Source organism: Bombina bombina, chromosome 7, assembly GCF_027579735.1.
Source record: "Bombina bombina isolate aBomBom1 chromosome 7, aBomBom1.pri, whole genome shotgun sequence".
Taxonomy (NCBI): Eukaryota; Metazoa; Chordata; class Amphibia; order Anura; family Bombinatoridae; genus Bombina; species Bombina bombina.
The window spans coordinates 553,394,171-553,418,435 of NC_069505.1; the positions used below are offsets into that span (position 1 = coordinate 553,394,171).

General features: G+C 43.8%; 1 protein-coding gene across 1 annotated transcript; it reads left to right on the forward strand.

Annotated features, from left to right (window-relative positions):
• The first annotated feature begins 21,202 nt into the window (after positions 1-21,202).
• Positions 21,203-22,432, forward strand: LOC128636560 (hornerin-like). Its single transcript, XM_053689555.1, has one exon. The coding sequence runs from the start codon at positions 21,203-21,205 to the stop codon at positions 22,430-22,432; it is 1,230 nt and encodes a 409-aa protein (XP_053545530.1).
• The last annotated feature ends 1,833 nt before the right edge of the window (positions 22,433-24,265 follow it).

Here is a 24,265-nt window from a genome sequence, read left to right on the forward strand (position 1 = left end):
GGCGTTGCACCAGCAGCTCACAAGAGCTGCTGTTGCAATGCTGAATACGGAGAGCATATTGCTGTCCGCATTCAGCGAGGTCTGTCGGACATGATCCGCACTGTCGGATCAGGTCCGACAGACCTTTGATAAATAGGCCTCATAGTGTTTACATCGGAACTTCAACCCTCGCGTTCACATTGCAGGGAAACTTTGTGCTCACAAGAGCACACTTCCTTAGGCTCCAATAGGAGCCTCGTTCTCATGCCGTGACACACGGCAGAGTACCTAGTGCAGCGAAGGCGGTAAGATGGCCAGCAAATGTAAAATATATATATGAATATATTCATATATATTTATGTGTTTATATGACTATATACACATATTAACACATAAATATATATGCATATAAGCAACGTCCGTAGAGGATAAGCACAGACCTTCAATATCCACAGTTGCCAGGGTGCACATTCAAATATAATTGCATGTCAAGGTGAAAAACGGCACTCACTGGCATAAAAAATATACTTTTATTCAAACAAGTTAAAAACATTTGTCAAATGCCCCAATATGGCCCACCTCAGTAAACCTAAAACCATATGCCTGCATAAGCATCTCACCGTGTTTAAATACACCTGAACCAACACGAACTACACACACGCCGTCCCATATGAATGACGTCATCTCGCTACGCCATTCACTCGGTGCACGTGGGGAGGACGGTCGTCATGGTGAACATATGTACAAATATTATGTGAAGACACGAGCGTGATATCAGCATACAGCAAACACAGCGGCCACACAAGCATATACATATATATTTACAGGGAACACACAGTCCCCATAAACCGCAATGTAAGGGCACTTTTCAGTGCCGTTTCTTTTCTAACACCCCACATCCTCTAACTTTAACCCCTAAAAACTACTTTGTGCGGTTGTTATTTTAAAAATTAAAGATGCTACTTTTCTTTTTTTTTTTTTTTTTCTAAAAAGGCACCGTACAGTTTATTTTGGCGCCAATTGGGGTACACTTTTAAAATTAACCAGAGATCTGAGCTTGCAGTAGAATTAACTAGCCACTTCTAATGGCAGGTTATTTATCATGCGTCTGTAAATGGGCTAATTTTCCTGTCACTTAAAACAGCATGCTTGTAGTAGACCTTATATTTTAAAATAGCGTACATCAGTTTAATAAAAACAAAAAAGTAATCAGGTTACTTCTAAAAAGGAGGTATCAAATGTGAAAAAAATAGTATTACATTTGTTTTCATACTTAGTAGTTCTAACCAAAAGCCTTCAATATTTCCAATGTAAAAAAAAAAAACCTCATGGCTACAGTCAATGTTTGTTTTAATAATCCTAATTATAAAATGATTATAGTTATGTATACAGGAACAGTGACAGCTGTAGCTAATTGTTAATTTATTAAGTTTTAAATGGAATTTGTTGTTGTGCCGTTATTGCGAAGTATGACAGATCTGAATACCACAGCACCTAAAAATACTTTGCAAAAACATAATTTATGTAAGAACTTACCTGATAAATTCATTTCTTTCATATTAGCAAGAGTCCATGAGCTAGTGACGTATGGGATATACATTCCTACCAGGAGGGGCAAAGTTTCCCAAACCTCAAAATGCCTATAAATACACCCCTCACCACACCCACAATTCAGTTTAACGAATAGCCAAGAAGTGGGGTGATAAGAAAAAAGTGCGAAAGCATATAAAATAAGGAATTGGAATAATTGTGCTTTATACAAAAAAATCATAACCACCACAAAAAAGGGCGGGCCTCATGGACTCTTGCTAATATGAAAGAAATGAATTTATCAGGTAAGTTCTTACATAAATTATGTTTTCTTTCATGTAATTAGCAAGAGTCCATGAGCTAGTGACGTATGGGATAATGATTACCCAAGATGTGGATCTTTCCACGCAAGAGTCACTAGAGAGGGAGGGATAAAATAAAGACAGCCAATTCCTGCTGAAAATAATCCACACCCAAAATAAAGTTTAATGAAAAACATAAACAGAAGATTCAAACTGAAACCGCTGCCTGAAGTACTTTTCTACCAAAAACTGCTTCAGAAGAAGAAAATACATCAAAATGGTAGAATTTAGTAAAAGTATGCAAAGAGGACCAAGTTGCTGCTTTGCAAATCTGATCAATCGAAGCTTCATTCCTAAACGCCCAGGAAGTAGAAACTGACCTAGTAGAATGAGCTGTAATCCTTTGAGGCGGAGTTTTACCCGACTCGACATAGGCATGATGAATTAAAGATTTCAACCAAGATGCCAAAGAAATGGCAGAAGCTTTCTGGCCTTTTCTAGAACCGGAAAAGATAACAAATAGACTAGAAGTCTTTCGGAAAGACTTAGTAGCTTCAACATAATATTTCAAAGCTCTAACAACATCCAAAGAATGCAACGATTTCTCCTTAGAATTCTTAGGATTAGGACATAATGAAGGAACCACAATTTCTCTACTAATGTTGTTGGAATTTACAACTTTAGGTAAAAATTCAAAAGAAGTTCGCAACACCGCCTTATCCTGATGAAAAATCAGAAAAGGAGACTCACAAGAAAGAGCAGATAATTCAGAGACTCTTCTGGCAGAAGAGATCGCCAAAAGGAACAAAACTTTCCAAGAAAGTAATTTAATGTCTAATGAATGCATAGGTTCAAACGGAGGAGCTTGAAGAGCCCCCAGAACCAAATTCAAACTCCAAGGAGGAGAAATTGACTTAATGACAGGTTTTATACGAACCAAAGCTTGTACAAAACAATGAATATCAGGAAGATTAGCAATCTTTCTGTTAAAAAGAACAGAAAGAGCAGAGATTTGTCCTTTCAAAGAACTTGCGGATAAACCTTTATCTAAACCATCCTGAAGAAACTGTAAAATTCTCGGAATTCTAAAAGAATGCCAAGAAAAATGATGAGAAAGACACCAAGAAATATAAGTCTTCCAGACTCTATAATATATCTCTCTGGATACAGATTTACGAGCCTGTAACATAGTATTAATCACAGAGTCAGAGAAACCTCTTTGACCAAGAATCAAGCGTTCAATCTCCATACCTTTAAATTTAAGGATTTGAGATCCTGATGGAAAAAAGGACCTTGTGACAGAAGGTCTGGTCTTAGCGGAAGAGTCCACGGATGGCAAGAGGCCATCCGGACAAGATCCGCATACCAAAACCTGTGAGGCCATGCCGGAGCTGCCAGCAGAACAAACGAGCATTCCTTCAGAATCTTGGAGATTACTCTTGGAAGAAGAACTAGAGGCGGAAAGATATAGGCAGGATGATACTTCCAAGGAAGTGATAATCCATCCACTGCTTCCGCCTGAGGATCCCGGGATCTGGACAGATACCTGGGAAGTTTCTTGTTTAGATGAGACGCCATCAGATCTATTTCTGGAAGCTCCCACATTTGAACAATCTGAAGAAATACCTCTGGGTGAAGAGACCATTCGCCCGGATGCAACGTTTGGCGACTGAGATAATCCGCTTCCCAATTGTCTATACCTGGGATATGAACCGCAGAGATTAGACAGGAGCTGGATTCCGCCCAAACCAAAATTTGAGATACTTCTTTCATAGCCAGAGGACTGTGAGTCCCTCCTTGATGATTGATGTATGCCACAGTTGTGACATTGTCTGTCTGAAAACAAATGAACGATTCTCTCTTCAGAAGAGGCCAAGACTGAAGAGCTCTGAAAATTGCACGGAGTTCCAAAATATTGATCGGTAATCTCACCTCCTGAGATTCCCAAACTCCTTGTGCCGTCAGAGATCCCCACACAGCTCCCCAACCCGTGAGACTTGCATCTGTTGAAATTACAGTCCAGGTCGGAAGCACAAAAGAAGCCCCCTGAATTAAACGATGGTGATCTGTCCACCACGTTAGAGAGTGTCGTACAATCGGTTTTAAAGATATTAATTGAGATATCTTTGTGTAATCCTTGCACCATTGATTCAGCATACAGAGCTGAAGAGGTCGCATGTGAAAACGAGCAAAGGGGATCGCGTCCGATGCAGCAGTCATAAGACCTAGAATTTCCATGCATAAGGCTACCGAAGGGAATGATTGTGACTGAAGGTTTCGACAAGCTGAAATCAATTTTAGACGTCTCTTGTCTGTTAAAGACAGAGTCATGGACACTGAATCTATCTGGAAACCCAGAAAGGTTACCCTTGTCTGAGGAATCAATGAACTTTTTGGTGAATTGATCCTCCAACCATGATCTTGAAGAAACAACACAAGACGATTTGTATGAGATTCTGCTAAATGTAAAGACTGAGCAAGTACCAAGATATCGTCCAAATAAGGAAATACCACAATACCCTGTTCTCTGATTACAGACAGAAGGGCACCGAGAACCTTTGTAAAAATTCTTGGAGCTGTAGCTAGGCCAAACAGCAGAGCCACAAACTGGTAATGCTTGTCCAGAAAAGAGAATCTCAGGAACTGATAATGATCTGGATGAATCGGAATATGCAGATATGCATCCTGTAAATCTATTGTGGACATATAATGCCCTTGCTGAACAAAAGGCAAGATAGCCCTTACAGTTACCATTTTGAACGTTGGTATCCTTACATAACGATTCAATATTTTTAGATCCAGAACTGGTCTGAAGGAATTCTCCTTCTTTGGTACAATGAAGAGATTTGAATAAAACCCCATCCCCTGTTCCAGAACTGGAACTGGCATAATTACTCCAGCCAACTCTAGATCTGAAACACATTTCAGAAATGCTTGAGCTTTCACTGGATTTACTGGGACACGGGAAAGAAAAAATCTCTTTGCAGGAGGTCTCATCTTGAAACCAATTCTGTACCCTTCTGAAACAATGTTCTGAATCCAAAGATTGTGAACAGAATTGATTCAAATTTCTTTGAAAAAACGTAACCTGCCCCCTACCAGCTGAGCTGGAATGAGGGTCGCACCTTCATGTGGACTTAGAAGCTGGCTTTGCCTTTCTAGAAGGCTTGGATTTATTCCAGACTGGAGATGGTTTCCAAACTGAAACTGCTCCTGAGGATGAAGGATCAGGCTTTTGTTCTTTGTTGAAACGAAAGGAACGAAAACGATTATTAGCCCTGTTTTTACCCTTAGATTTTTTATCCTGTGGTAAAAAAGTTCCTTTCCCACCAGTAACAGTTGAGATAATAGAATCCAACTGAGAACCAAATAATTTGTTACCCTGGAAAGAAATGGAAAGTAGAGTTGATTTAGAAGCCATATCAGCATTCCAAGTTTTAAGCCATAAAGCTCTTCTAGCTAAAATAGCTAGAGACATAAACCTGACATCAACTCTGATAATATCAAAAATGGCATCACAGATAAAATTATTAGCATATTAAAGAATAATAATAATATTATGAGAATCATGATCTGTTACTTGTTGCGCTAAAGTTTCCAACCAAAAAGTTGAAGCTGCAGCAACATCAGCCAATGATATAGCAGGTCTAAGAAGATTACCTGAACACAGATAAGCTTTTCTTAGAAAGGATTCAATTTTCCTATCTAAAGGATCCTTAAACGAAGTACCATCTGACGTAGGAATAGTAGTACGTTTAGCAAGGGTAGAAATAGCCCCATCAACTCTAGGGATTTTGTCCCAAAATTCTAATCTGTCAGACGGCACAGGATATAATTGCTTAAAACGTTTAGAAGGAGTAAATGAATTACCCAATTTATCCCATTCTCTGGAAATTACTTCAGAAATAGCATTAGGAACAGGAAAAACTTCTGGAATAACCACAGGAGATTTAAAGACCTTATCTAAACGTTTAGAATTAGTATCAAGAGGACCAGAATCCTCAATTTCTAAAACAATTAGTACTTCTTTAAGTAAAGAACGAATAAATTCCATTTTAAATAAATATCAGCATCAATCTCTGAGACAGAATCCTCTGAACCAGAAGAGTCATCAGAATCAGAATGATGATGTTCATTTAAAAATTTATCTGTAGAAAGAGAAGTTTTAAAAGATTTTTTATGTTTACTAGAAGGAGGAATAACAGACATAGCCTTCTTGATGGATTCAGAAACAAAATCTCTTATATTCTCAGGAACATTCTGAACCTTAGATGTTGAAGGAACTGCAACAGGCAATGGTACATTACTAAAGGAAATATTATCTGCATTAACAAGTTTGTCATGACAATTAATACAAACAACAGCTGGAGGAATAGCTACCAAAAGTTTACAGCAGATACACTTAGCTTTGGTAGTTCCAGCACTAGACAGCGATTTTCCTGAAGTATCTTCTGACTCAGATGCAACGTGAGACATCTTGCAATATGTAAGAGAAAAAACAACATATAAAGCAAAATTGATCAAATTCCTTAAATGACAGTTTCAGGAATGGGAAAAAATGCCAATAAACAAGCTTCTAGCAACCAGAAGCAAAGAAAAAATGAGACTGAAATAATGTGGAGACAAAAGCGACGCCCATATTTTTTAGCGCCAAATAAGACGCCCACATTATTTGGCGCCTAAATACTTTTTGGCGCCAAAAATGACGCCACATCCGGAACGCCGACATCTTTGCCGCAAAAGGACGTCAAAAATGACGCAACTTCCGGCGACACGTATGACGCCGGAAACAGAAAAGATTTTTTGCGCCAAAAAAGTCCGCGCCAAGAATGACTCAATAAAATGAAGCATTTTCAGCCCCCGCGAGCCTAACAGCCCACAGGGAAAAAAAGTCAAATTTTTAAGGTAAGAAAAAATGATTGATTCAAATGCATTATCCCAAATATGAAACTGACTGTCTGAAAATAAGGAATGTTGAACATCCTGAGTCAAGGCAAATAAATGTTTGAATACATATATTTAGAACTTTATAAACAAAGTGCCCAACCATAGCTTAGAGTGTCACAGAAAATAAGACTTACTTACCCCAGGACACTCATCTACATGTTTGTAGAAAGCCAAACCAGTACTGAAACGAAAATCAGCAGAGGTAATGGTATATAAATAAGAGTATATCGTCGATCTGAAAAGGGAGGTAAGAGATGAATCTCTACGACCGATAACAGAGAACCTATGAAATAGACCCCGTAGAAGGAGATCACTGCATTCAAAATAGGCAATACTCTCCTCACATCCCTCTGACATTCACTGCACGCTGAGAGGAAAACCGGGCTCCAACTTGCTGCGGAGCGCATATCAACGTAGAATCTAGCACAAACTTACTTCACCACCTCCATAGGAGGCAAAGTTTGTAAAACTGAATTGTGGGTGTGGTGAGGGGTGTATTTATAGGCATTTTGAGGTTTGGGAAACTTTGCCCCTCCTGGTAGGAATGTATATCCCATACGTCACTAGCTCATGGACTCTTGCTAATTACATGAAATAAATAATATATTTATAAAGCCTTTGGTAATTAAATGGTTAAAGGGATAGGAAAGTGAAAAATAAATTTGCATGATTCAGATAGAACATTTCATTTTAAAACACTTATATTTTACAATGTGCTTTGTTCTCTTGATATCCTGTGTTGAAAAAGAATATGTACATATCTTACACTAGTGGGAGCTGCTACTTATTGGTGCTTGCACACATTTGTCTCTTGTGATTGGCTAACTAGATGAGTTCATCTAGCTGGCAGTAGAGCAATGCTGTTCCTTCAGCAAAGGATACCAAGAGAATGAAGCACATTTGATAATATAAGTAAATTGGAAAGTTGTTTTAAATTGTATATTCTATCCAAATTATGAAAGGAAATTTTGGGGTTTCCTGTCCCGTTAAAGCAGGAATGGGGAACCTTGACCCTCCTGATGTTTCAGAACTACATTACCCATGATGCTTAGGCACTCTGAAGTCCAGTTGAGCATCATGGGAAATGTAGTTCTGAAACATCTGGAAGTCCAAAGATCTGCATCCCTGCGTTAAAGTGACAAACCATACATAGAAAATAATTAATGTCTTGTGTATCTAAAAACTGGACCTTGTGTTTTTCGCTGACAGTAATTGGTATTGTTATTTTTGTATTAATTTTTTTGCACTTACTATTTGATATCTTTACTAATATATATATATATTGGGAGTATAATGAGCCCATCTTTACTATACTGTGGATTTTAAGAGATAGTTTGTTCAGGGTACTACAGTAAAGGGACATAAAACTCAAAACATTTTATGACTCAGATGCAGCGAAATATTTTTAAACAAATTTCCAAATTACTTTTATTATCAATTTTGCTTCATTCTATTTTTATCCTTTATTGAAGGGACAGCAATGCGCTACTTGAAGCTAGCTAAACACATGTAAGCCAATGACAAGAGGTACATATGTGCAGCCACCAATCAGCAGCTAGCTGCCAGCTCCTAAGCTTATCTATGTATGCTTTTCAACCAAGGATACACACAACACACAAGAGCGCTGTTTCAATCCCAGTAAGGCCAAGGCCTGTTTATCTAGAATTGTCTAATTTCATATGGTGAAAAGGCCTAGTTCCCTCTGGACATGTCTCGGTATCTTTAAATAGAGCCATGCTATTCCTAGAATTGTATCTGTTTATTCTGAGATTTCTCCCCATTGCCTTAGTTATCTCTGAGTTCATGTGAAGATAATGCATATGTTCTTCTATACTACCTTGAGCATAGAACCTTTTTTTTTCTCCAGTATTTTTTCGCCTGTTTCTGTAAGAACTTGGCATAGTTACATCTAGGTTGTCTTGGTTATAGTCTAGTTACTACATGACCCAGAGGCAGAACTTTTTTTCATTTTCTGCGATGACATTTTTTTAGTCTAAATGTTTCTGCAGGTCATTTTTAAATGAAATACAGTTTTAAATTAGGCAGTTATACTAAAGCAGCAGCTCAAATGCAATATACTAACTGGAGAATAAAGCAAATTTTAAAGTTTTATATATTATATTGGTTGAAATAAAAAGAGGCAGTCATTAATCAATGCAGTGCTGATTTGCAGTGCTACCCCGTATTTGACCATTCTCTTCAAACAGTGCCATGCTGTGGCTGCACTGAGCTAAGGAAAATGTACACCATGCAGCCAGAGCAAAGTGCTATTTAAAAAAACTGTTGTTGAGCAGCGGTGCAAAGCGAAAGTGCCAACGGATCCCTCATGTATCCCTTTTTTTCTGCAGACATGCTGCATTTTCTGAGATGACATCTCAGATCACAGCATGTTCTGCCTTGGGGCTACATGACTTGTCTCAGTTTGTATAAGACATAGTTTCTTCACTACTTCAAGTAACTACATGAGTTGCTTCATTTCTAGTACAGCATACTTAAAGCATAGTTACTTATAAGCTATTTTTATTAACAACCTAGTTACTCTAGGACTTGTATCAGGTCCTATGTGTATAAGGTATAGTTACTTTGCAGTTGCCTTTGTGACTGAATCTAGTTATCCTGTGACTTGTGTAAGCTCCTTTAGGTTTAAAATTGAGTTACTAGACTGCCTTGGGGTTGGAATCTAGTAACTACAGGACTTGTCTCAGCTTCTTTGGGATAAAGCATATTTAGTTCTAGGTTGCATTTGGGCTAGAGTCTAGTTACGAATACAGCATGGATACGTTTAGACTGCTATGGTTGTAGAATTTAGTAGCTACAGAACAAATATCTGGTCCTGTGGAGACTGCACTTGAGGTAGAGTAGGTATTCAAAAAATGTCCCAGTTCCTGTGATGATACAGAACTGTTTATTCTAAGTGCCTTGCGTTTGGACCCTAGTAACTACAGGACACAGTTCCTTGGGGGCTGTGTCTAATTACTCAGTGGCTTATGTAAATACCAGTAGAATTAAGGCTTAGTTAATTCTAGATTGTATTGGGGAGTCTAGTTACTTAATTACTTGGGTAATTCCTGTAGTGTAAAGGCGTAGTTATTTTCTAGATTGCCTTGGGAGTAGAACCTAGTTACCACAGAACACAGTTCCTCTACACTTAAACTTAGGTTATACCTCTGTCTTTGAGGTACAACCTAGCTACTCCAGGTCTTGTGATAGTTCCTAGGAGGATAAGGCATAGTTACTTCTAGTTACTTCATGACTTGTTTAAGTTCATGTAAGATTATGTCTTACGTAAATCTAGACTGCCTTAAGTATAGAATTGTATGGCATAGTTACATCTAGACTGCATACTAGACTGCCTTAAGTATAGAATTGTATGGCATAGTTACATCTAGACTGCATACTAGACTGCCTTAAGTATAGAATTGTATGGCATAGTAACATCTAGACTGCATTAAGGGTAGTTCCTGTGGGATCATGAGTAGTTACTTCTAGACTCTTGAAGATAAAACTGAGTAACTCAAGGACATGTCTGTGTTCCCATGGATATAACCAATAGTTATTGCTAGTCAACCCCAAGGCAGAACATGCTGTAATCCGAGATGTCATTGCAGAAAACGCAGCATGTCTGCCAAAAGAACAGGATACATACAGGAACTATTAGTGCTTTAACATAAGGCTGTTCTCTTCAAACAGCTCTGTGCTCTGGCTGCACTTAAGTTTTTCTTAACACGGAACAAATATGGAGCAGCAGCAGCGCACTGATAGATAACTGTCTCTCAGGAATTTTTTCAACCCGCCATCTAGCCTTTCCCCTTCTGCAAACCTGTGACTCCTGAATGAAAGACGTTCTTGTAAGCAATGCACCGCGTAATTATTACCTTTTTACTTTATAAAAATCAAATGTTAGACCAAGAACGAAGGAATAAATTTATTAAAGAGACATTTTAAAAACTTAACAAAAATGTATTTAATTCTCTTTTCAACTTCTGCAATATATTATAAAACTTTAAAAATTGCTCTATTTTCCAGTTAATCAACACATTGCAGCTGACCTGGTGCTTTAGTGTAACTGCCCAATTTAAAATTGAATTTCATTACAAAATTATCTGCAGAAAATGTTTCACTAAAAAATGATCATTGTAGAAAGTTAAAGTTCCGCCTCTGGGCTAGTCCACTCCTGGCATACTTTCAAAGTTCACGATGCCGCTCTGCTGCTGGTTAAGGTTATATGGTTGTGTTAACCTATAAAGTCCATTATATCAATACTCTGATATATATACCAATATCCTGTAAATTAAGATATATTAATACTGCTCTGAGATCTTCACCTTGTGCACATTCAAGTACCAACCACAGAGTTAATACGAAGAGCTTTGAAAACTATTTTGAGGCTGAACAACCACAGAATAGTTTACATGCGGAGGTCCCTTTTAACATATTTAAAGGGACAGTCTACACCAGAATTTGTATTGCTTAAAAGTATAGATAATCCCTTTATTACCCATTCCCCAGTTTTTCACTGCCAACATAGTTAAATAACTATACTTTTTACCTCTGTGATTACCTTGTAATTAAGCTTTGGGAGACTGCCCCCTTATTTTAGTTCTTTTGACAGAGTTGGATATTATCCAATCAGTGCTGACTCCTATGTAACTCCACAGGAGTAAGCACAATGTTATTCACATGGCACACTAATGCCCTCTAGTTGTGAAAAACTGTCAACATTCTTTCAGATAAGAGGCGGCCTTCAAGGGTTAATAGCATATGAGCCTACTTAGGTTTAGCTTTCAACTAAGAATACCAAGAGAACAAAGCTATTGATAAAACTAAATTGGAAAGTTGTTTAAAAGAATGTCCCTTTAACTTTTTTTTAATGCAATCAATATTAACATGATTAAATAGTGCTCTTTAATATTTGAAGTGGATCGTCCTTTTATCCTGGTTTAGGAACAAAGAACAAACAATATAGGTTTTTCCACTCTTTTCCAAATTTTGGGTCACGGCCTAGCTAAAGGGATAGGTGACATCCCATGGTGAGAATCCCTAAACTAGGTTTGTCTGCAGTTCCTTGCAGGATGAGAAATTAAACCTCAGAACAGTGAAAGGTTGGGGACATGTTGTCAATCAAGACTTGTGAAATCCCCAGAACTACACATCCTAGAATTTTTTTTATCTTAGGTCCTAATTTTTCATTTATTCTCCATATATCTCAATACAAAAACCCTTGTTGTTCACCTTCCAAAAAAGTATAACTGGCTCCTCAGTTCTCTAGCTGGCTCCTCAGTTCTCTAGCTGGCTCCTCAGTTTTCTAGCTGGGTCCTCCATTTTCTAGCTGGCTCCTCAGTTCTCTAACAGGCTCCTCAGTTCTCTAGCAAGCTCCCTCCTCAGTTCTCTAGCTGGCTCCTTAGTTCTCTAGCAGGCAGCTCAGTTTTCTAGCTGGCTCCTCAGTTTTCTAGCAGGCTCCTCAGTTTTCTAGCAGGCTCCTCAGTTTTCTAGCAGGCTCCTCAGTTCTCTAACAGGCTCCCCGGTTTTCTAGCAGGCTCCTCAGTTCTCTAGCAGGCTCCTCAGTTCTCTAGCTGGCTCCTCAGTTCTCTAACAGGCTCCTCAGTTTTCTAGCTGGCTCCTCAGTTTTCTAGTAGGCTCCTCAGTTTTCTAGCAGGCTCCTCAATTTTCTAGCAGGCTCCTCAGTTCTCTAGCAGGCGCCTCCGTTTTCGATATGGCTCTTCAGTTATCTAACAGGCTCCTCAGTTCTCTAGCAGGCTTCTCAGTTTTCTAGCAGGTTCCTCAGTTCTCTTACAGGCTCCTCAGTTTTCTAGCAGACTCCTCAGTTCTCTAGCTGGCTCCTCAGTTCTCTAGCAGGCTCCTCAGTTTTCTAGCAGGCTCCTCAGTTTTCTATCAGGCTCCTCAGTTCTCTAGCAGGCTCCTCAGTTCTCTAGCAGGCTCCTCAGCTTTCTAGCTGGCTCTTCAGTTTTCTAGCTGGCTCCTTAGTTTTCTAGCAGGCTCCGCAGGCTCCTCAGTTTTCTAGCAGGCTCCTTAGTTTTCTAGCAGGCTCCTCCGTTTTCTAGCAGGCTCCTCCGTTTTCTAGCAGGCTCCTCCGTTTTCTAGCCAGCTCCTCAGTTCTCTAGCAGGCTCCTCAGTTCTCTAGCAGGCTCCTCAGTTCTCTAGCTGGCTCCTCAGTTCTCTAGCAGGCTCCTCAGTTTTCTAGCTGGCTCCTCAGTTTTCTAGCTGGCTTCTCAGTTTTCTATCTGGCTCCTTAATAGGGATGGGCAAATGTTTCTAAAAATTTGAAATTTAAAACGAATTTTGATACGTTCGTTCGAATCAAATTCAAAATATTTATATAACATTCTAACATTCTATTTTTGAATTTTCGTTTTCGAATTTTTCATTAACATTCGAAAATATTTGTTCGAATAATAGAATGTTTAGCTATGTATCTCTAGCAGGCTCCTCAGTTCTCTAGCAGGCTCCTCAGTTTTCTATCAGGCTCCTCAGTTCTCTAGCAGGCTCCTCAGTTCTCTAGCAGGCTCCTCAGTTCTCTAGCAGGCTCCTCAGTTTTCTAGCTGGCTCTTCAGTTTTCTAGCTGGCTCCTTAGTTTTCTAGCAGGCTCCTCAGTTTTCTAGCAGGCTCCTCAGTTTTCTAGATGGCTCCTCAATTTTCTAGCAGGCTCCTCCGTTTTCTAGCAGGCTCCTCCGTTTTCTAGCCGGCTCCTCGGTTTTCTAGCAGGCTCCTCAGTTTTCTAGCTGGCTCCTCAGTTTTCTAGCAGGCTCCTCCGTTTCCTAGCAGGCTCCTCAGCTCTCTAGCAGGCTCCTCAGTTTTCTATCTGGCTCCTCAGTTTTCTAGCAGGGTCCTCCGTTTCCTAGCAGGCTCCTCAGTTCTCTAGCAGGCTCCTCAGTTCTCTAGCAGGCTCCTCAGTTCTCTAGCAGGCTCCTCGGTTCTCTAGCAGGCTCCTCAGTTCTCTAGCAGGCTCCTCAGTTTTCTAGCTGGCTCCTCAGTTCTCTAGAAGGCTCCTCAGTTCTCTAGCAGGCTCCTCAGTTCTCTAGCTGGCTCCTCAGTTCTCTAGCAGGCTCCTCAGTTCTCTAGCTGGCTCCTTAGTTCTCTAGCAGGCTCCTCAGTTTTCTAGCTGGCTCCTCAGTTTTCTAGCTGGCTTCTCAGTTTTCTAGCTGGCTCCTTAATAGGGATGGGCAAATGTTTCCAAAAATTTGAAATTTAAAACAAATTTTGATACGTTCGTTCGAATCAAATTTAAAATATTTATATAACATTCTAACATTCTATTTTTGAATTTTCGTTTTCGAATTTTTCATTAACATTCGAAAATATTTGATCGAATAATAGAATGTTTAGCTATGTATTTTATATCACATTCAATTTCTAAATGTAATATTCAAATTCGAATGTGATATTGGAATTTAACATTTAAATTCGAAATAGTATTTATAGTCTACAACTGTGTTTTATAAATGTCTTTTCAATGGGATCTTTCTAACGCTGGTATTTAGAGTCTTGGCTGAATTGAGCGTTAGAACTCTAACGACAAAACTCCAGCCGCAAATAGTATTTATAGTCTACAACTGTGTTTTATAAATGTAATATTTGAATGCTACATTCGAATGTGACATTAAAATTCAAAATAGTATTTCTAGTCCAATACTGTGTTTTATAAATGTAATATTCAAAATAGTATTTCTAGTCTACAACTGTGTTGTATAAATGTGACATTCGAAAACTGTAAATAACATTCGATAATAGAATTTTTATAAATATTCTTTCTTATCAACATTCGATTATGTAAATCGAATTTCTACAATAACATTTGTTCTAACAGTCGAATTCGAATATAAACTCATTCGCCCATCCCTACTCCTTAATTAGCTATACATATTTTGAGCCCTATCTATGTTACAGTTTAAACAGGTTGAACTCTTTTCCCTACTAGCCTTTGAAAATATATGACAAGTTCAAGTATTAGAATATGATAGATTAAATTAGATCCACTTTGTGGAGTACTGGAGAATGTGTGTGTGTGTGGGGGTCCAAGGCAAGAAGAGTGATGACTGTTGTGTTGCAAAAATATAAGTGAATAGTATAAGATCCTGATTTGGGTGCCAGAATTTCAAGAGTTAAAAGTTGAGAATTGGAGGCCCATTTATCAAGTTCCGTATGGAGCTTGTGGGCCCGTGTTTCTGGCGAGTCTTCAGACTCGCCAGAAACAGCAGTTATGAAGCAGCGGTCTAAAGACAGCTGGTCCATAACCCTGTCCGCCTGCTCTGAGCAGGCGGGCAGGAATTGCCACAATTCAACCACATCGAGTACGATCAGGTTGATTGACACCTCCCTGCTGGCGGCCTATTGGCCGCGAGTCTGCAGGGAGCAGCGTTGCACCAGCTGGTGCAATGCTGAATACGGTGAGCGTATTGCTCTCCTCATTCAGCGAGGTCTTGCGGACCTAATCCGCACTATTGGATCAGGTCCGCAAGACCTTTGATAAATTGGCCTCTTGGCATCTAAACGGTTGTTAATGTTGAGTGAGAGTCATGGGTTAAAGGGTGAGAGTCATGGATTTTTACAATTTTATACTATAGTTAGACAGTGCTACTTCATGTGTGCCATACAGCTAACGTGATCACTCCTGCGGAAAATGATAATGGGTTCACAAGTACCAGCATTAATTGACTAAAATGCAAGATTGTAAAAAAGCAACAACAAAAAAACACTGGGATAAGGGGACAGTCTGCAGGGGCTAAGATATAGGTTAATCACAGAGGTAACAAGTATATTAATATAACTGTGTTGGTTATGCAAAACTGGGGAGTGGGTAATAACGGGATTATCTATCTTTTTAAACGATAAAATATTTCAAGTAGCCTATCCCTTTTAAACGGAGATAGATAGATAGATAGATAGATAGATAGATAGATAGATAGATAGATAGATAGACAGGCAGACAGACAGATAGAGACAGATAGATAGATAGATAGAGACAAATAGATAAATAGATAGATATAGATAGATAGATAGATAGATAGATAGATAGATAGATAGATAGATAGATACAACAGAGATATATAAACCAAAACAGAGTAATGGCAACTGGCAAGTGATGTGCATAATAAAGAAAGGGAGCTATTCTGCACATTGGTGGAAGAGAGTGACACCCAGTGGGCTTTAGAAGGAATGTAAAAAAAACATGAAGAAAAAAAAATGCTCAAACATGAATGAGAACAGAATTAAACTGAACATTACCCAAGCAAAAGTGTAGGAAGCACAGAGACACACTGACAAGAGCACAGTCACAAAGAGGGAGGGGCACAGGATCACACTAGTCAGAGCACAGTCACAAGGGGGAGTACAGGATCACACTGGTCAGAGCACAGTCACAAGGGGGAGCACAGGATCACACTGGTCAGAGCACAGTCACAAGGGGGAGCACAGGATCACACTGGTCAGAGCACAGTCACAAGTTGGGAGCACAGGATCATACTGGTCAGAACACAGCCACAAGGGGGAGCACAGGATCATACTGGTCAGAGCACAGTCACAAGGGGGGAGAACAGGATCATACTGGTCAGAGCACAGTCACAAGAGGGGCACAGGATCACACTGGTCAGAGCACAGTCACAAGGGGGAGAACAGGATCACACTGGTCAGAGCACAGTCACAAGGGGGAGTACAGGATCACACTGGTCAGAGCACAGTCACAAGGGGGGAGCACAGGATCACACTGGTCAGAGCACAGTCACAAGGGGGAGCACAGGAGCATACTGGTGAGAGCACAGTCACAAGGGGGAGTGGCACAGGATCACACTAGTCAGAGCACAGTCACAAGGGGGAGCACAGGATCACACTGGTCAGAGTACAGTCACAAGGGGGGAGCACAGGATCATACTGGTCAGAGCACAGTCACAAGGGGAGCACAGGAGCATACTGGTCAGAGCACAGTCACAAGGGGGAGAACAGGAGCATACTGGTCAGAGCACAGTCACAAGGGGGAGCACAGGATCACACTGGTCAGAGCACAGTCACAAGTTGGGAGCACAGGAGCATACTGGTCAGAGCACAGTCACAAGGGGGAGCACAGGATCACACTGGTCAGAGCAGTCACAAGGGGGGAGCACAGGATCACACTGGTCAGAGCACAGTCACAAGGGGGAGCACAGGAGCATACTGGTCAGAGCACAGTCACAAAGGGGGAGTGGCACAGGATCACACTAGTCAGAGCACAGTCACAAGGGGGAGCACAGGATCACACTGGTCAGAGTACAGTCACAAGGGGGGAGCACAGGATCATACTGGTCAGAGCACAGTCACAAGGGGGAGCACAGGAGCATACTGGTCAGAGCACAGTCACAAGGGGGAGAACAGGAGCATACTGGTCAGAGCACAGTCACAAGGGGGGAGAACAGGATCATATTGGTCAGAGCACAGTCACAAGTTGGGAGCACAGGAGCATACTGGTCAGAGCACAGTCACAAGGGGGGAGAACAGGATCACACTGATCAGAACACAGTCACAAGGGGGGAGCACAGGATCACACTGATCAGAACACAGTCACAAGGGGGAAGCACAGGATCATACTGGTCAGAGCACAGTCACAAGGGGGGAGCACAGGATCACACTGGTCAGAGCACAGTCACATGGGGGAGCACAGGAGCATACTGGTCAGAGCAAAGTCACAAGTTGGGAGCACAGGAGCATACTGGTCAGAGCACAGTCACAAGGGGGAGCACAGGATCATACTGGTCAGAGCACAGTCACAAGGGGGGAGAACAGGATCATATTGGTCAGAGCACAGTCACAAGGGGGGAGAACAGGATCATATTGGTCAGAGCACAGTCACAAGGGGGGAGCACAGGATCATATTGGTCAGAGCACAGTCACAAGGGGGGAGAACAAGATCACACTGGTCAGAGCACAGTCATAAAGGGGGAGAACAGGATCATACTGGACAGAGCACAGTCAAAAGGGGGGAGCACAGGATCACACTGGTCAGAGCACAATCACAAGGGGGGAGAACAGGATCATATTGGTCAGAGCACAGTCACAAGGGGGGGAGAACAGGATCATACTAGTCAGAGCACAGTCACAAGGGGGGAGAACAGGATCATACTAGTCAGAGCACAGTCACAAGGGGGGAGAACAGGACCACACTGGTCACAGCACAGTCACAAGGGGGAGCACATGATCATACTGGTCAGAGCACAGTCACAAGGGGGAGCACATGATCATACTGGTCAGACCACAGTCACAAGGGGGAGCACAGGATCATACTGGTCAGAGTACAGTCACAAGGGGGGAGCACAGGATCATATTGGTCAGAGCACAGTCACAAGGGGGGAGCACAGGATCATATTGGTCAGAACACAGTCACAAGGGGGAGCACAGGATCATACTGGTCAGAGCACAGTCACAAGGGGGGAGAACAGGATCATACTGGTCAGAGCACAGTCACAAGGGGGAGCACAGGATCATACTGGTCAAAGCACAGTCACAAGGGGGGAGAACAGGGTCACACTGGTCAGAGCACAATCACAAGGGGGAGAACAGGATCATACTGGTCAGGGCACAATCACAAAGGGGAAAACAGGAGGATACTGGTCAGAGCACAGTCACAAGGGGGAGAACAGGATCATATGGGTCAGAGCACAGTCACAAGGGGGAGCTATCACGCCGCTCTAGCCGTTGCTAGGGGCGCGGCGTCTCCTTCCTGCTCGTTGCCAGGGGAAGTGTCGGACCTGGCGTCTCCTTCCTGCTCGTTGCCAGGGGCAGTGTAGGCTCAGGATGCGTGCGGCGCTGATGTCATCGCCGCACGCTCCTGATGCTGCTTGGGACTCTCTGACGCGAATCCTGTGCCTATTTAAACCCTGCTCTAACGATCTGTCACTGCCCAAGTATAGGTGTTACTTTGTGTGCTCCTGGGTGCGACAGATCGTTCTATACCATTGTTGCTGATCCTGCCTGTTACTGACTACTCTACCTGCCTTAACCCTTTTACTGCTGGACTGATCTTTTGTTGCTGAACCTGCCTGTTGCTGACTACTCTGCCTGTTTGTCCCCTGAATTTCTGGATTGATTTACTGCTGCTGAACTCTGCCTGTCAGACTACTCTGCCTGTTTAACCCCTCAATTGCTGGACTGATGCATTGCTGCCAAACCCTGCCTGCCTTGACCATTCTAGTGGTGTGCCCTTGGACTGCTTTATTGTTGCCAAACCCTGCCTGTCTTGACCATTCTAGTGGTGTGCCCTTGGACTGCTTTACTGTTGCCAACCCTGCCTGCCTTGACCATTCTAGTGGTGTGTCCTTGGACTGCTCTGCCGTTGCCGCTGGGGACCGTCCTGCCTGTGGTGAGTGCCGCTATCCTCATCTTACTAACTTTCTCTACAATGATATTCCCTATCATTCCGGCTCGACGCCGGGATAACAAGACTACTGGCCGAGTTCTGTCTGATAGAGGAGTATCCCACGAGCATTACAGGAGCACAGGATATCACTGGTCAGAGCACAATTACAAGGGGGGAGAACAGGATCACACTGGTCATAGCACAGTCACAAGGGGGAGCACAGGATCATATTGGTCAGAGCACAGTCACAAGGGGGGAGAACAGGGTCATATTGGTCAGAACACAGCCACAAGGGGGAGCACAGGATCATACTGGTCAGAGCACAGTCACAAGGGGGGAGAACAGGATCATACTGGTCAGAGCACAGTCACAAGGGGGAGCACAGGATCATACTGGTCAGAGCACAGTCACAAGGGGGGAGAACAGGATCATACTGGTCAGAGCACAGTCACAAGGGGGGAGAACAGGATCACACTGGTCAGAGCACAATCACAAGGGGGGAGAACAGGATCATACTGGTCAGAGCACAGTCACAAGGGGGGAGAACAGGATCACACTGGTCAGAGCACAATCACAAGGGGGGAGAACAGGATCATACTGGTCAGAGCACAGTCACAAGGGGGGAGAACAGGATCACACTGGTCAGAGCACAATCACAAGGGGGGAGAACAGGATCATATTGGTCAGGGCACAATCACAAAGGGGAAAACAGGAGGATACTGGTCAGAGCACAGTCACAAGGGGGAGAACAGGATCTATGGGTCAGAGCACAGTCACAAGGGGGAGCTATCATGCCGCTCTAGCCGTTGCTAGGGGCGCAGCGTCTCCTTCCTGCTCGTTGCCAGGGGCAGTGTGGGACCTGGCGTCTCCTTCCTGCTCGTTGCCAGGGGCAGTGTCGCCTCAGGATGCGTGCGGTGCTGATGTCATCGCTGCACGCTCCTGATGCTGCTGGGGACTCTCTGACGCGAATCCTGCGCCTATTTAAACCCTGCTCTAACGATCTGTCACTGCCCAAGTATAGGTGTTACTTTGTGTGCTCCTGGGTGTGACAGATCGTTCTATACCATTGTTGCTGATCCTGCCTGTTACTGACTACTCTACCTGCCTTAACCCTTTTACTGCTGGACTGATCTTTTGTTGCTGAACCTGCCTGTTGCTGACTACTCTGCCTGTTTGTCCCCTGAATTTCTGGATTGATTTACTGCTGCTGAACTCTGCCTGTCTGACTACTCTGCCTGTTTAACCCCTCAATTGCTGGACTGATGCATTGTTGCCAAACCCTGCCTGCCTTGACCATTCTAGTGGTGTGCCCTTGGACTGCTTTATTGTTGCCAAACCCTGCCTGTCTTGACCATTCTAGTGGTGTGCCCTTGGACTGCTTTACTGTTGCCGAACCCTGCCTGCCTTGACCATTCTAGTGGTGTGTTTTTGGACTGCTCTGCCGTTGCCACTGGGGACCGTCCTGCCTATGGTGAGTGCCGCTCTCCTCATCTTACTAACTTTCTCTGCTCTGGGATATTCCCTATCATTCCGGCTCGACGCCGGGATAACAAGACTACTGGCCGAGTTCTGTCTGATAGAGGAGTATCCCACGAGCATTACAGGAGCACAGGATATCACTGGTCAGAGCACAATTACAAGGGGGGAGCACAGGATCACACTGGTCAGAGCACAGTCACAAGGAGGAGCACAGGAGCATACTGGTCAGAGCACAGTCACAAGGGGGGAGCACAGGATCACACTGGTCAGAACACAGTCACAAGGGGGGGAGCACAGGATCACACTGGTCAGAACACAGTCACAAGGGGGGGGAGCACAGGATCATACTGGTCAGAGCACAATCACAAGGAGGAGAACAGGATCATACTGGTCAGAGCACAGTCACAAGGGGGGGAGCACAGGATCATACTAGTCAAAGCACAGTCACAAGGGGGGAGAACAGGATCATACTGGTCAGAGCACAGTCACAAGGGGGGAGAACAGGATCACACTGGTCACATCACAGTCACAAGGGGGGAGAACAGGATCATACTGGTCAGAGCACAGTCACAAGGGGGGGAGCACAGGATCATACTGGTCAGAGCACAGTCACAAGGGGGAGAACATGATCATACTGGTCAGAGCACAGTCACAAGGGGGAGCACAGGATATCACTGGTCACTGGTCAGAGCACAGTCACAAGGGGGAGCACAGGCTATCACTGGTCAGATCACAGTCACAAGGGGGGAGCACAGGATCATACTGGTCAGATCACAGTCACAAGGGGGAGCACAGGATCATACTGGTCAGAGCACAGTCCCAAGGGGGAGCACAGGATCACACTGGTCAGAGCAGAGTCACAAGGGGGGAGCACAGGATCACACTGGTCAGAGCACAGTCACAAGGGGGAGCACAGGATCATACTGGTCAGAGCACAGTCATAGGGGGCACAGCACAGGATATCACTGATCATATCACAGTCATAAGGGAGGAGCCCAGGATCATACTGATCAGAGCACAGTCACAGGGGAGGGGGGTGCACAGGATCAAAAAAGTCAGAGCACAGTCACAAGGGGAGCAAAGGATATCACTGGTCAGAGCACAGTCACAAGAGGGGCACAGGATCACACTGGTCAGAACACAGTCACAAGGGGGAGCACAGGATCATAATGGTCAGAGCACAGTCACAAGGGGGGAGAACAGGATCACACTGGTCAGAACACAGTCACAAGGGGAGCACAGGATCATACTGGTCAGATCACAGTCACAAGGGGAGCGCACAGGATCACACTGGTCAGCCCACAGTCACAAGGGGAGCACAGGATCATACTGGTCAGCCCACAGTCACAAGGGGGGAGCACAAGATCACACTGGTCAGAGCACAGTCACAAGGGGGAGAACAGGATCGTACTGGTCAGAGCACAGTCACAAGGGGAGCACAGGATCAAACTGGTCAGAGCACAGTAACAAGGGGGGCACAGGCTCATACTGGTCAGAGCAAAGTCACAAGGGGGGAAACAGGATCACACTGGTCAAACCACAGTCACAAGGGGGGGTCACAGGATCATACTGGTCAGAGCAAAGTCACAAGGGGAGCACAGGATCAAACTGGTCAAAGCAAAGTCACAAGGGGGGAGCACAGGATCATACTGGTCAAACCACAGTCATAAGGGGGGTCACAGGATCAAACTGGTCAGAGCACAGTCACAAGGGGAGCACAGGATCACACTGGTCAAAGCACAGTCACAAGGGGGGAGCACAGGATCACACTGGTCAGAGCAGAGTCACAAGGGGGGAGAACAGGATCATATTGGTCAAAGCACAGTCACAAGGGGGGAGCACAGGATATCACTGATCAGAGCACAGTCACAAGGGGGAGAACAGGATCATACTGGTCAGAGCACAGTCACAAGGGGGGTGCACAGGATCACATTGGTCAGAGCACAGTCACAAGGGGAGCACAGGATCACACTGGTCAGACCACAGTCACAAGGGGGGTGCACAGGATCACACTGGTCAGCACAGTCACAAGGGGGGTGCACAGGATCACACTGGTCAGCACAGTCACAAAGGGGAGCACAGGATCACACTGGTCAGAACACAGTCACAAGGGGAGCACAGGATCACACTGGTCAGACCACAGTCACAGGGGGGAGCACAGGATCACACTGGTCAGACCACAGTCACAAAGGGGAGCACAGGATCACACTGGTCAAAGCACAGTCACAAGGGGGAGCACATGATCACACTGGTCAAAGCACAGTCACAAGGGGGAGCACATGATAATACTGGTCAGAGCATAGTCACGAGGGGGGGGGGGGCACAGCATCACACTGGTCAGACCACAGTCACAAGGGGGAGCACAGGATCACACTGGTCAGAGCACAGTCACAAGGGGGGAGAACAGGATCACACTGGTCAGAGCAGAGTCACAAGGGGGGCACAGGCTTATACTGGTCAGAGCAAATTCACAAGGATGGAACAGGATCACACTAGTCAAACCACAGTCACAAGGGGGGGGGGGGCACAGGATCATACTGGTCAGAGCACAGTAACAAGGGGGGAGCACAGGATCATACTGGTCAGAGCACAGTAACAAGGGGGGAGCACAGGATCATACTGGTCAGAGCACAGTAACAAGGGGGGAGCACAGGATCATACTGGTGAAAGCACAGTCACAAGGGGGGGCACAGGATATCACTGGTCAGACCACAGTCACAAGGGGGGCAAAAGATCACACTGGTCAGAACACAGTCACAAGGGGAGCAAAGGATCACATTGGTCAGACCACAGACACAAGGGGAGCACAGGATCACACTGGTCAGACCACAGTCACAAGGGGGGCACAGGATCACACTGGTCAGACCACAGTCACAAGGGGGGCACAGGATCCCACTGGTCAGACAACAGTCACAAGGGGGACACAGGATCATACTGGTCAGAACACAGTCACAAGACTGGAGCAGAGGATCCCACTGGTCAGAGCACAGTCACAAATTGTGGGACACAGTATCACACTGGTCAGAGCACAGTCACAAATTGCGGGACACAGTATCACAATGACCAGAACACAGTCACAAATTGCGGGACACAGTATCACACTGACCAGAACACAGTCACAAATTGCAGGACACAGTATTACACCAAGCAGATTAGTCACAAATTGCAGGACACAGTATCACACTGACCAGATCATAGTCACAAATTGCAGGACACAGTATCACACTGACCAGATCACAGTCACAAATTGCAGGCCACAGTATCACGCTAACCAGATTACAGTCACAAATTGTAGGACACAGTATCACACTGACCAGATCACAGTCACAAATTGCAGGACACAGTATCACACAGACCAGAGCACAGTCACAAATTGCAGGACACAGTATCAGGCTGACCAGATCACAGTCACAAATTGCAGGACACAGTATCATGCTGACCAGATCACAGTCACAAATTGCAGGACAGTATCACGCTGACCAGATTACAGTCACAAATTGCAGGACACAGTATCAGGCTAACCAGATCACAGTCACAAATTGCAGGACACAGTATCAAACTGACCACATCACAGTCACAAATTGCAGGACACAATATCACACTGACCAGAACACAGTCACAAATTTCAGGACACAGTATCAAACTGACCAGATCACAGTCACAAATTGCAGGACACAGTATCACACTG

Excerpts from the sequence above, each read along its gene's own strand:
- LOC128636560 (XM_053689555.1), top strand. The coding sequence starts at position 21,203 with ATGATCATACTGGTCAGAGCACAGTCACAAGGGGGAGCACAGGATATC.